General features: G+C 31.6%; 1 protein-coding gene across 1 annotated transcript in view; it reads right to left on the bottom strand.

Annotated features, from left to right (window-relative positions):
• Window positions 1–15,520, bottom strand: part of LOC111052788 (diuretic hormone class 2) — a 117,413-nt gene that overhangs the window by 41,756 nt on the left and 60,137 nt on the right. The window contains exon 3 of the mRNA XM_039432726.1: window positions 15,165–15,272. Coding sequence (XP_039288660.1) covers window positions 15,165–15,272 — 108 coding nt within the window. The remainder of the gene's footprint in view (window positions 1–15,164; window positions 15,273–15,520) is intronic.

Here is a 15,520-nt window from a genome sequence, read left to right as displayed (position 1 = left end):
AATGCCCATGTATGAGTAGATAACTAAAGTTCGAACGAAAGTTATACAAAGTTGTTTAAGATGATTTTTATTAATTCAATCATTGAATTAGTATAGAAATAAGTTGTAACTTAAATTTGTGAGAGAAAGTGAGAGTTATTTAGAAGATATTTATTTATATTCATTGATGAAGGTATAAATAATATTAAATAGAATATCGGTTCTTTTTCAAAATTTTCTCTAATAAGTGAATATTATTAATACTAAACGAAAATCCAAATTAAATTCTGTAATTCACCCTGAAGACTTCTGATATTGCAAATATTGACAACAGGGTAAACAGCTAGATGGAAATTCGATGAGCGTTACTATTCAAAAATTATTTGTCAGCCAGGGAAACAAATTTTTGTTTGTCATTATTTGTCATTCCCGGGCTGACAAATAATTTTTGAATAGCAACGCTCATCGAATTTCCATCAAGCTGTTTACCCTGTTGTCAATATTCGCTGTAGCAGAAGTCTTCAGGGCGAATTACAGTATTAATTTGGATTCTCATTTAATAATAGTAATTGATTCATTAGCATTTGAATAATATTGCAATATCCCAGTAATTTCCAAGTGAATATTATAAAGTTGATTTTAAAAATAACTGAGTGATATAAGTTATTTCAATTTCGGTATTTGAAGAATCTGTTGAATTCGAAAATATGGGTTGTACAAATAATATTCTTGGACTGAAAATTTTGTTTAAGTGAAATCCTAGAAGATAACCCTATTTGGGACTTGAAGTTACCAAAATTTGGGAGAGAATTGTACAAGGTATCCTTAGTTTTTCTCCCTTGATCTGTGCTATATGTAAAATTTATAAATAAATGAGAGAACAAATTATTATAATGTATCATTTCAGTCTAATGATATTGAAATATATCAATATTTATATCTAATATCTAATATATTGAAAATTCTACTTCAGATAAAGAAACTGAGAAATTATAATATTATTAACGAAGACTCATAATACATATCATTTCATTATTCATGGAATAGTGGTTATTGTGATTATCTAAAACTATAAAGAACATCATATACAAAGAACATAAAAGAACATAATCTATAAAGAGCATAAAATGTCAAATAATTGCATTAAAAGTGAAGTATATTGATTCCAGACTAATAATAATTAGACCTACATCCATTCCATTATAAATTCATTCACTCTTGAGATGAAATACAGAAAATATTAAGGAATTTTAAACATTGTATAATTGAATTGTGTACTAACATTGAAAAATACTGAAAAATAACCGAATAGAATATAACTATTAGGATATTCTTCGGTAGCTAAATTCACGAATGACATTTTTTCTTGTTAATTCAAAGTTCCAGTTATTTTGGATTCACTCCAACCATATTTTTAATTTCTGACACTTGAATATTATATTAATATCTTTAGATTTCAGATGGAATTAAATAGAGAATGCATTTATACAAATGCTAATTAATATATAATTGTTATTGAACGAAAATCCTAAATAATTGCTGCAAATCACCCCGAAGACCTCTGCTACTGCAGACATTGACATCAGGGCTAACAGCTAGATGGAAATTCGATGAGAACTACCATCCAAAAATTAGTTGCCAGCCCGGGAATCGAAAACTATAAAGAACATCATATACAAAGAACAATATTATTAAACATTATATTATTGGGAGGTACCGGGTTCGATTCCCGGGCTGGCAACTAATTTTTGGATGGTAGTTCTCATCGAATTTCCATCTAGCTGTTAGCCCTGATGTCAATGTCTGCAGTAGCAGAGGTCTTCGGGGTGATTTGCAGCAATTATTTAGGATTTTCGTTCAATAACAATTCTTTAGATTTCAATAATGCTTCTCAATAGATTAGAAATAGGTTGCAGTAAATAGGATAATCTATTAAAATTCTAGTAAAATAATTGAATTTTACTTCATTTCATAAATTTTATCATACATCATCAGTCTTTAGCACAATTTTACGAATATTATAGCTTAGTAGCCTATACACACTACAGTATACTCTACTGTATATTCTATGTGTCCTATATTATATTTATTTAGCTCTGACCATAAAATATGATGCAGCTTCTAAAACATTTTATATTATCTTATGAATATTGCATCAAGTAAATAACCAGAAAATATAAGTTCAGTTGTAGGTCTTAAAATTTATTATATTAATTTCAATTTCACTTTTCAAGTATATGTGTGGGACGAATCAGCATTAATGTCTCTGCATGGAATATTCATATTTCATTATTAGTATCATATTATGTCATGATGTCATATTGTTTGGCTTAGGTAGGTAAATGGAAATTCAGTGTACGGTGAACTGAAGCAAACCATTCTATTTTATCATATATGACAACAATTTCAGTTTGTCAGTTGTGTTGGATAAGTCTCTATCATGATGTCAAGCTACACGGAACGCTATTATACTCTTGCAGAGCATCAAAGGTAACATGTAGCCGATGCATTTCTGAATGCAAAACATCTTTTAGTGTTAATAAGTTCCTCCTGATGTTTTATTGTATTCTGTGATGCTACATTCAACTGCGGATTCATTTGTATTGGTAGCTCAACATACGCGCATTTGATAATATTATTATTACTTGAGTATAGCAATCTATGCATCTATCTCATCAGACAATTTAATATGTTGTACATGAAACAAGAACAAAAATTTTCAGCTATTTTCTATTGATGAGTAAGAAATTTAAATTTAGCAAATATAGGTATAGTGGGTTACAGAAATTTATCACTAGGCACTGTATTGAATCATTTGTTGTTCAATGGCAGTTTTCAGCCAAAACTGCAGACCTGATTTATGAGTTTGCCAAATGAAAATGAAAGTCACACTCTTTGGAACAGATTGGTTATCAGATTTTTTCTAGCCTCCTAAGTAGCATTCTAAATATTTGGCAAGAGATCTTCAAATATTTCAACACCTTCCTGTCAGCCCACAAGATGAAATGCTACAAATCCAGAGTATCATACAGTAGCCTACACATTAAATTCCAATGTGTATAAACAACCAACTACAAAAATAGGTTCAGCTGCATTCTGTAGGACAATATTAAAAACTTGCGTACAGTATTTTCAACAAAAAATAATGCATAATTTTGGTTTCTTTGTTCTAACAGAGATAAATTTTCCCAAATTGTTTCATTCTTAAATAAGTTTGACCTATTCATTGTGTTCATGTTCATATCACAGTAATCAGGTCTAACTTATCCTTGGGTATATTTCCTGGTTTCCTAATCTCTCCAAATAATAATATATTTTTCAGTGATGGTGAGATATAAGGGAAATATTTCAATTTCATTTTTATTTTATATTCATCCAAATTCATAATAATTTCTGGTAATTATATTTCTGGACTTAGAATTGGACTGAATACAGTAAAGTGATTTGGCGATGATCATGGGTACCGGTAGGCCTAATAACCTATTTTTGGACTCTTTAATCTCAAATTGCAAACTCAACGATGCAAACTTAAATTTGGGAGAGGAATAGGAATAAGTAATCTTATTTTTACCGCTCACAATATTATTTTAATGTTAAGCTAAAAGAAAATAAATAGAGAATAAATTATTGAAAAAAAATTCAGTTCGTGAGAAGATGAGGTTTTCATAATTTTTTTACATTAAAAATGTAAAATCAGGAATTTTTGAATCTTATGAAATCTTATAAGATCAATTTTATTTTTTAACATTTTAATCATTCTTCAAGTAATAAAATCAAACAAATTAAAGTTATATTCTCAATTCGTTACAAATAAAATACGTAAAAATACAATCATAAGAATTTCAAATAAAACAAATTGCTAACTTTATGCTATTATTAGTAGAATATTACAGAATTTATAGATGGAATGTGACAATAGTTGCCCATAAAACCTGGTGTTTGAGCGTGAGCATGAGCTGTGATTTATAATTTCTATCAATTACTGTAGCCTATGTGGAAGAATTGAAGATACTCGTACATAAAGTACAAATCAATAGGAAGATAAAAAACACAAATGTGAATTAGTAACTTAAACTATCTAACTAATACTTAAATCAATTTAAGTATTAGTTGACATTCACATGACAAATATAGATAGCACAGCCTACTAATTTAATATAGTTATGTATTATGATAAACGGTACAGTACGGTAGTTCACTTCGATGAATAGAGTTAAAAGGCAAAAATCAAATCAGAAGAGTAAAAGTAAAGTAATAGGGAAACAAACACACAGCTCACTAGGTCATCAGCAATGGACTGTTTACATCACCAGGTCATCGCAATGCAAAAGTTTAGCTTTATTCTTGTTAACTGATAATGAACTGTTAATCCCATACAAAAAGGATTGATAGACTTAAATTTATTCATTTATATTAGAACGAGAGAAGCATGATAATAATTTACATTATTGGAAAGAAAAAACAGGTGTCAGTCCAAAAATTTGGACACATTGTTATGTTCATCACATTAATTCAAAAGATTAATGATTAACTGATCTTATTAAACATCAAAGTTCAATAATGAACTAGGTTTTCATCCACAGTTTTAAGATATTTTTATTCCGCTACCATCATCATCATCATCAATCATAATCACAATCGTATTTTCAAATTTTATCACAAAACTTGATAATTTGATATTCTGTTAATGATCACTCTCACCAAATTATGCACCTAATTTGTGCACCAAATTATTGGAAACATTACGATTATCGATTATAATATTATGTTTTATCATTATACCAGATCAAGATTGATATACAGGTAGGTTCATCATATTAAAAGCTTATGCTTCTATTCATGCTTCTACTTTTCTTGTCTTTATTTCAGCACATAAAATGGAATAGATTATAATACCTATTCAAGTACGGTACTGCTTTCCATAATAAACAGAAAAGTAGCAAAGTTTTGTTTTTATCTTATATTTATGGTGGGTTTCTAGAGCTACAGAATTTCTCAACATTATTCTTTCAATAAATCGAATATCAGTGATTTTTTATGTCATTAAAATTTTTTTATATATTATTAACTTTAGTGGCCATTTTACCAAGTTGATAGTTTCATGAGTATGACATGTCTAGGCTGTAATGTTGTTATCAAGTGTCAAAATAAAATGTTTGGGAAAAAACAAATATTGTATTATAATTTATGTATGATAAAAATTGTATGAAATTCATCCAATTGTTTTCATTTTACACTCACAGCCTCACTGGTCGATATGATTAGAAGCGATAGCACTTTTACTATTATCCATGAAATTAATAATATTATTGACAATGTACCTTAATAACAAATCACATTGTAATAAAAATATATAATATATTCAGGGAAGTTTATAAGTTCCAGATTTAGTTCAGATACCGTATTTTTCAGAATAAATGTTTAAAAAAAATATCATCATTTCTTGAACTCAATTATTGTATTCAAGTACTTACCGTACTCTTGTGGTCTAGATATTTTTAGCTACCGACCGCATCCTACCAGACAATGACAACGAGATGAAGACAGCTGTGTTGAAAATGGATTTTCAAAGACCCGAATACGCTCCACACGTGAGTAGGTACTAGTTTTAAATAACTAGTTTTCAAAAATTAGACTGTAGTGCTAGTGTCGTCAAATCAGTTTTACACTTGCATCTTGTATCAATAGTGGTTTAAGCCTATAAATTGAAAATGGAGTTCCATGGAAATTTAATATTGCTTGTTTAGAAACATTGTAGCTAATACTGTACCAATATGAGAATTTTTTTAATGAGTTTTAATTTTTTTAATAACTCTATCCTAGTTGTAATCAAGTAATAACTAGGCCTAATATGATTTGTGATAGTTAAATATATAAATAGAAAATGGAAAATAAATTTCTTGGGCAACTTCATTCACATATGAATAACAATAGGTATAACATTTCAATATAAAGTGAAGATTGAACATCTGAAAGATATAGATATAGCCTATATATTTTTTTATTATATGAGTAGGTATTTTCTCTCAACTTAAATAATGTAAAAGCAAAATATTGTTACAATAATTTAGATGTAGGTAGGTACAGTAGGCCTACCGTATGCATAGCTCTCTACTGTGTTGTTTTATGAGTTGTTGCATTGTAAGTTGCAATTTTTGGTGAGTTATGATTCATTAATGTCATGCAGTATCATGGAATATGATAGAATATTCCTTAAAAAATAATTCACATTGAATGTTTATGAGGACGTCTATGGAAGTCTAGTACAGAAAACAAAGAAAACTCTTTTCAATTGGCTATGATATTTAGTCAACAACGGCGAAGAAATATTGTAAATAGTCATAAGTTTCGTTTCAATTTGAAACTATAAAAAATAAAGTAGATAATTATTATCATTGAATACGATACTTCTGATAGTTCTTGGATAGTGGAAACAGAATACTAGAATAATATCTATTATTATTATTATAGGAACGCTGTACAATACTGCTTACAGCATATCCTTCTCCCAATCGGGTGGGCGTCTCCTTCATGGAGCTTTGTTACTTCTCTGCTAGATCGCATTGCAGTGGCAAATGGGAGTTTCATAACGAGGGCTAAAAGTCATAGTAGCGTATCTACAAAAACCCAACTTTTCAGGAGAGCAAAAAACAACTATGAGTTCACACTCCCTCACTATTTCTGAGGTCTGTATTAATTTCAACAACCTGGAATTCACATATCAATGTTGTATGAATCTTGTGCTTCTACCAGTGCATTCATTTCGATGAATTATTGAAAATTCAATTAAATAAAATTAAAAATGAAATACCTTGTTCTAGTTACGCTATTGTGACTGTAATCAATTTCCAAAAATGTATCATTTTCTGGAGATAAGCTATTCTGGGAGTGATCAGTTATGAATAGTAACAATTTATTAAATTGTTCCATGTATTTTATAGATGTTTATTGACATTCAATAACAAAATATGAGAGATATATGATAATATATAAAAAGTATAGAAAATCACAGGTGCCAAATAAGTAGGTACAGAATTATTGAAGGACTGGAAAATTAAGTACTGAAATGAAATTATAATGCTCTGAGAATGATTGAAAATAACAAAATATGAAACAATAACATTAGAACTAAATTCGAAAATTCCAGCCTCTTCATATAGCACTTGAATCAAACTCGAAAATTTTACTATCTTCAATGACTACAGCCTATAGATATTTATCACCAAAACTCATCATTTCTCAATGTCATTTTCTTTAAAGGACTTGAAAAGTGAATACTGAAATACAATAAAAATACTCTGGGAATGACTGAAAATCACATAATATTATGAAACAATTACACTAAAATTACATTGGAATCTCTCTCAATGACTCTCTTCAAATTATTCACTCTCTTCAATGAATATAATAGGCTATTTATCACCAAAGCTCATCATTTTATGCAGGTGGAGATACAGGTGGTCCATTACAATGCTCTCATAGACCATGGCAATTACAGACTGTATTGTAATAGGTCTATAGTTTTTTACATCACCTCGATCTCCAGATTTGTATATAGGTACCAAGAAACTGTTTTTTTAAATCTCTGGGGAAGACATCAGGCTCCAGCAAGGCAGAGCCAGTATGGCCAGGTGAATGGCCAGAACAGAAAAAACTAATTACAGGAAGGGATATTTCATCAGGCCCAGTTCCTCTGCCAACATTCAGAGCTTCCAATCTGCGTTGGATATTGATTGGAGTAATGCAGCAGGATGGAACTAACTGGTTTCAACCAAAATCAAATGTCGGGACATTAACCGTGTCCTGCACAAAAATAGATGAAAAATAATCAGCGATGAGTTCACACTACTAATCAACAGGAGTTGCAGCACTTCTTGTGTCCAGTCTCATGAAAGTAGGTCTGGCTGAGCCTTTTCTCAAACCATCCACATGAGTCCAGAAAGATTTAGAATTTGTCTAAACAAATTCCTCTAATCCAAGTAAATAGTTATTGTGTAACACCTTCTTGTCAAAACACGACATTGATCCCTCAAATTGCAAAAAACTTCATAGAGCTGAATACTACCAATTGCCTTATACTTTCTATGAGCAGTTTTCTTAGCTACAATCAATCTTCTTAATTCAATGGAACCACTTAGGGAAACTAGAGACATGAACCTTTCCCATGAGTGTGAACCTCTTGATGGTCAAGCTCATATACCTACAGAAATTACTGAAATGTTCCTCAGCTCTAATGTTATCATCAAAATTTGCAACTGGGTAATTCATATTCTGAAACTCTAAAAATATGGAAGCTAAATTGCACTTGTGAAAATCAGGTATTTGTTTTACATAGCAGGGTTGTGTCCACCTCCTGTTCCAGGAGTATGTGATGAGTGCCTTTGAGGATGCCTGCCAGGTCGATTGTCTTTATTTAGACCTCTCAAAGGCCCTTGACAGAGTTAACCACTCTCTCCTGGTTGCCAAACTGGATGATTATGAGGTGCATGTGTCATGCTCAAGTGGTTAAACAGCCATCTGAGGGACAGAACTCTGAGGGTCATATGTCATCTCCTTTCCTGGCTCCCTCTGGAGTCCCTTAGGGATCCCATTTGGGCCCCCTCCTCTTCAATTTGTTTATGAACGACATTAAAAGCTTCATATCATCCATGTTTCTAATGTATGCTGATGATGTCAAGTTATTCGACAGTGTATTGCAAGACTTAGGACATGAATCTCTGCAGAATTCTCTCAACAACCTTGATTTGTGGTGCCTTGATAATGGTATGGCTCTGAATGTATCCAAGTGTGTTGTAATGTCTTTCAAGCGTGGAACAAGAATACATGATTCTCAATACTCCTTGAGATGCATTCCTTTGAAAAGAGTATGCAGTTTCAAGGACCTTGGAGTGACTATGACTCAGTCTCTTAGCCCACTGGATCACATAAGTGTGATCACTGGAGAGGCTAGATCTCTCCTTGGCTTTATATTTAGGTCCACCAGGGATTTCAGTTCTCCCGAGAGTGTCTTGGTTTTGTTTAGGGCTCTTGTTCTTCCAGTGTTGGAATATGGCTCTATTATTATAAATATTATCTGTGCACCATTCCATCTATACCAGATTAACCTGGTGCAAAGTGTGGAGAAACGTTTCGTGAGGATGTTGAGCTGCAGGATGGGTTTCAAGTACTTTGAAGTTCCTGTGGAGGAGATTAAGGGACAGTCTATCTCCTCCCTTTGGTTCTGAGGTGGGAACACAACGACCTGGTCCTTCTTTTCAAGACTGTCAATGGATATTTGGACTGCCCTGAACTTCTGGCTAGTATTAACATCTGTGTTCCAAGAGGAATGTGTTCAAGGTTCTATTTTCCGCAGATGCTCTCACACAACAGCCTATGCCTATGAAAGTGGGCTTTCTAGAATACTTCGCTCTGGTTGTGAGGCTGCTGCAGCTGATGTTGATTTCTTTGGGGTGTCCTTGGGCTTTCTCAGGAGAACTATGAAGAGATACCTGCATGTGAGATTTTGGTGTTCCCTTCCTTGTTTATGCCCCTTGTGGTAAACTTCCATGAGCCTTTTCACTTATATGTAATATTGTATGTTAACTATGATTCATTCTGTATTCTAATTTTTGTCTTTCAAACCATCCACATATGTTTTTTTATTGTTGTATATTATTATTTATCTATATATTCTTCGCTTGTATCTCTTTTTCTATGTTATTTTCATGTAAAATTCGTGTTGTATACCATTGGAAGTTGAATGATTAAATAAATAAATAAACTTTCTTCCAACTTACAATCATCAGCTTCCTTCAAGCATTTCTTTGCCAACTCACACGAAAAAAACTCCTCTGTTTTTCGTGATCATTGAGCAGAATAAAACACAAACAGGAAAAAATACAGAAGCTAGTCTGATTATCTTGTTGAATCAAGACTTATGGGCTATGAAAGTTATGTTAAAATCAAGACTTATGGGCTATGAAAGTTATGTTAGCATTGATTTTGTGAGCTTTTTCGCGCTCAAAGTTACTGTCACACTAGCGTAAGTTGACACATAAGCTATTATGTAGGTCACTAACTGAAGCGTAACTGAAGATAAGCTTTTGTGTCATTCAGTTTTGTTCAAGTCAAAGAAGCGTAACAGAACATAAGCTTTTGTGTCATTTATTTCATCACTCAATTGTAGATACGATATCCACTTATCTTTCCAATGGCTAATGCAATGAGATAAGCGTGTGTGTCACTAAATAGACCACGAAAAGTTATTTAGATAGGTCAGATAAGCTAAAAAACGGAATTTTGTAGATACGCTACTATGACTCTAAACCCTCGATAATACAGTGTCTCAAATATCACTCACTGATAAGGAAGGGATTTTACAAATCTATTTTAGCATCTAGGCTACCATACCTATTTCATTAAAAATATACTGTATTTCAAAATGTTTCATAAATACGGCTTTTGTTCAAGTCGAAGCCTATAAGAAAACTAAATAGCCTATTTTCAGCAAATAGGCTATTCTAGAATTAGGTGCGGCAGCCTACTGACGATATGCACAATCTAGATTATCACATCAATATTATTGAGAAAACAAGGGATTTAATTTTTGGAACATTAATCTTAAACCATTTTATCACAAATTTATTTATTTTCATTCTGATGATTTTTCTATGAAAAATACTTGAATTAGTTTGAACCATAGGCTGTTTAATCCATAATTGAGTCTCAATTCCAAGTTGATTCAGATATCTTACAGAACAATATTGAATAAACCACACAAATATATGACCATTGATTTATTGCATTTTCAAATCAGCCAGTAGACTTTGAAAATCGCATAATATAAAAGTAGTTTCTTCTCATGACGTATAAGTTTTTTTTAATAATAATTATCAATTGGATTTAATTTCATTCCTTATTCATCATGATCATCACGAGAATTCTCCATTAGCTTTGCATCGCCTATTGTCTATGAACCCTCCTAAATCTTCCCATCCCTCTTTGGACATTGGTGAATATAGCCTATCGCAATTTCCAGAGGGAGCACTGGAAAAATCAGTGCCTTATAATCTCCCTTATCATCAGCATGAATAACGTTTAGTGCTCCTGGAGGGAAAATCTAGGCCTGAAATAGTAATGAAGTTGTTTACATTCAATACTGGAAAAATTGGCATATATATTGGTTACTAGCATTAGCAGTGGATTGTCTTACAGTAGGTACCTAACAGCTAAATAAAAAATTGATTTGTTGAAGCCAAATATGATAAATGATATTATAAATTACTACGAATACTTCTTTCTTTAATATTGTATCTTGTTATACAATATAACCATATTGTTTATTGTATCTATCCTGGAATATTCAGTCTATATCTATTTTGAGAATATTCAGTCTAGAATGTTCCTTACTGATAGCGTATAGATAAAATTACATTACATCCAGAAACAACAAAATCTAGTCCACGATCAATGAAACAATGTAGACTTGGATTATACCTAGGATCACACTGTTGGACGATTCCAACCTCGACTAATCACTAAAGAGATACAGCAGTTCTCTTTTAATGAGGAGGATTCGTTAGGCTTTCCAATTTAATCAAACAACTACGGTAGTAAAAATTTCAATTATTTCCCCATTGCTTGTTTAGTGTGAGCATAATGCTGGTAACGCTAGGATAAAATATGGGTTAATTTAAATTCTTATACATTCTCTGCAACACTGGAGAAGGACTAAGACTGAACTAAAGAAGAAACTCTATTGGATAAATTATGTAAAATATATAAATATTATCTCGGAAGCAAACATCAGATATAAACTTGTACGGTTTTATACAGAACGTACAATGATACATTTCAAGTAACTTAAAACTAGAAAATTATAAGACATAGAGTGTTGAAAAATCTACCTACATTATTTGTGCCATTCATAAAGAGAAACAGTGTGCTTATGAAAATGAGTAAAATCATAGAGAATCCACACACAAGTGAATATAATAGAAATAGTTTTAATATATGAAAATCACTAAATTCCCCAGATGAAAATTAATGTACGGTACCGTAGTTATACATCGGAATGGTATAACTGACATAGAGTTTTGTTGATATTGTTTTGTCATATTCAATGTGATACGGTATGTAATTATTCAGTGAAAAACGCAAAAAAACATATGTACATGAGTGATATTATCTACATTATTTATTAAACTTGCACCATATACTCGAGATACGTTAATATATTTTGCGTTTAAATATGCTTCAATGTTCCGTGGAGTTGGAATTATATTTTGGATAAGAGATATATTCTACATGATGTATTGTTATAAAAACATTGTTATGGATATCGAAACTACAATGAATTGACATTTTTATCCTTTTGATAGGGGATGAAAAAGTAATTTTTTGACGAAACTATTGATAGGTTGAATGAATCAATTGATTTCTAATAATCATGAACTTTGAAGCAATCAAAACCAAAATGTTTATTAGAAATCTCTTTGCCTATCAGAGAAAATGCTTATCTGGGAATGGAAAATGATCTTTTAAATTCCACATAAAAAACTAAACACTGTTACTAGTTGACCAACTTTACATAAATTAACCTCATTTGAAATTGACCACTTTATGGTTGTAGAGCATGTTTTCCACATTGAAATTTCAGTTGAGGAAAAGCTCTCCGTTATTTTAAGTGTCCGCCAACGTAGCCGACAGTTACAAGGGGTCACTGAGGAGAATAAAAAGCAACTGATGTAAAAAAGTGTCCCACTTAGCTATACTCCAGGACAATAGGTACAGCCTGGAATTCACTGAATGCAGAAGATACCATGTCCCATTCTTTCATTGTGGAGCAGGTCACTCGAAACTTGTATTCCCCTATCTTTCTCTGCATGAAAAAGTTGGCTATTCAGTTATTCTTCTCCAAGTACTGGAAATTTTGTTCGCATATTTGCGCTTACTTTCACTGTTTTAGGCGAGCGAGTTGAATACTCACAAGTTTCTTCTGTCACTCTATAATATAGAATAAAAATTGGATAACGTTTGATTGGATCATTCATTTTTTAAAAACCGAACCTCAATCCCTGCATTGGAATCATTTATTCAACTTTTTTTTGTATTTAATTAGCCATTAAAATTAGAGTATTGATGATTGGTGAGAAAGAAACTTCGTGAATGAATGCTCAGAAATTTTCACGGGTGATGATGAATAGAAGTTGATAATAATTATCAGAACTGTATATGAATTTGTAAATAGGTATGAAAGCAATACATTCCAAACACCAGAGAGACTGAATAATTAACTGACCACTCTCCCTTATCATAATTAATTGAGAATAGCTCGTGGAATGAGCTGCTATTAAGCTCAGTTGAGCCCCCCAGTTGTTATTAAATTAAACTTCCGGATTAGGGTGTCTGTAACTTTGATACCAGTTTGCAATTCAGTACAATAGTAATAAATTGCTGTCACAAATACTGAGTTTAGACAGAAGGGAATAAAGCTATGCAACTGAAGCATCGTGTTTATTTTTGAAAAGGGAAAATGATAGCTAGCAACATAGGTCCACAACCACATTATTTTCATAAATATTCCGTTATAATCGAATTGCATTGTAAAGAATTGAATAAATTACTATTACTTACCGTACTATCAAATATTGTATTTAATTTTGTTATTATTTGTGACGAAAGTAAATGCTTATCAGATAACCTCAGAAGTGGTTACCGTACAGTTGAAGCGGTCGGCTGAAGAGAGTGCTAATCCTCTGAGATGAATTCCCAGAAACCACAATTCCACGATTCCACGATTCATGATTCTATAATAATTATAGGAATTATTCTACTCTATTCCTAAAAAATGGTTTATTTAAAAATTCAATAATAATTCGTCAACAACTTCGTCAACAACTCCTGCAGCTGCATAATTTGACATAATTATGCTTGAGTGAAATGCATTCCAAATTTAATTTGGAATTTCGTTATTATATGATGTATTCATTGGCATTCGAATAAATGCAATTTATCATTTATTCAATCAGACCCTCGGCCAAATTCGGAACTTCAATATGTTATATTCATACTTATTCTTATGAATAACTCAATATTGATAATCATTTAATTCAATAGTTCAATGAGCATGACATAGCCTATTGCATTGATTATAGGGAGTAGAAGCTACAGTTATCCATTCACACTCACAACTCAATATATTTTAAACCTGTCACTGTCATTCACAATTACTCGTATTATTGAGAGGAATGCTGATTTGACAGTATTGGGTGATATGTTGGAACGGCTCGCTTGTTTGTCGTAGATATTGTAGTCGATTGGACTTCATAATACATGTCAAATTCGTTTCGAGTAATTATTTTGAATCATTGAGCACAAATCAAAACTGGCTGTAAAGTACTCTCATCATGGAGTATAATTATTTGAAACTTTCAAGAAAGAATATTCGTAGGGAGTTGGTTGTAACAACTATCCATTCCCAATTTATCTACTCTATTGAGTCTCTTAAATATTCCATGCAGATAAATTTTCAAGAACTAGTTCACAGGCTTTGTCCGATTTTGATTGATATAGTTTAATGTTGTTCGAGTTCAACATAGGGCCTAGGTAGGTTGATTCAAATTTGACTCAAATAGCGTCAAAAACATTAGTTCTTGGATGAAGTAAACTTATTATGGTAAATTTTATTTTTATTGCGATTAGCTCCTTATTTAAGATGAAAAATATGTATTACATGATCTAGAGTTTTCAAGATTGGATTATTTCTACTTCATTCACAATTGAGAAGAAAAATCTCATCATTACAAATGCGTGAGAGTTTATTTTTATTCATACTAGTATACCGTATCCCCCACAAAATAAAAAATCTTGTATTTCATATCCAACCTATAGCCTATATTCTATAGCCTATTACTCTATAATTGTTATTTTCTTTTAATTGCATTCAAAGATTAGGCAAACAACATTTAAGTACCTTAATTTTGGTTCTACTGTGGCTAGTTGTGAGTTTGGTTGAATATTTTCCCCCTAGATATTGTTAAATATCAACAATTCCAAAGTTATTCAAATCAGAACTTTTCAGTAATTAAAAATTATAGTGTGCAAAGGTATAGTATATTTGAACTTCATGTTGGATTGACAATTTATGTAGCCTTTATTTGATGGTTGACAATCTAGCGTTATTGAATTTGTGAAGCTGTACTCACTTTTCTAGATCATTTGCTCTGATGATGGTCTGTCCAAGCCGTGTGAGGATTTCGAGCATCAGCTCTGGGTCAGGCTCACTCTCCATATCCGAAAGGTAGCCTTTGTGTCTGAAATACATCGGGCTCAAATTTAAATTGCATTCAAAACTCAAAAATAGAAAGATGGATGCTCAAACAGTGATTTCTACAATACAATACAATACACAACATTAATAAATAAATTATGCTATCCTCCTGCTCCATATGAATTATTTTCAGTTAATGGTTCTTCTTAATTGGCTACTACTCAAATGTTTTGGAATTACTCGGTTCATAATATTGTATCTTAAATATATAAATCCAATTTACATCTTCTT

Source organism: Nilaparvata lugens, chromosome 7 (genome assembly GCF_014356525.2).
Source record: "Nilaparvata lugens isolate BPH chromosome 7, ASM1435652v1, whole genome shotgun sequence".
NCBI classification, from domain to species: domain Eukaryota; kingdom Metazoa; phylum Arthropoda; class Insecta; order Hemiptera; family Delphacidae; genus Nilaparvata; species Nilaparvata lugens.
The sequence above is the reverse complement of the archived record's forward strand: the minus strand, read 5'-3'. Positions and strand labels throughout refer to the sequence as shown.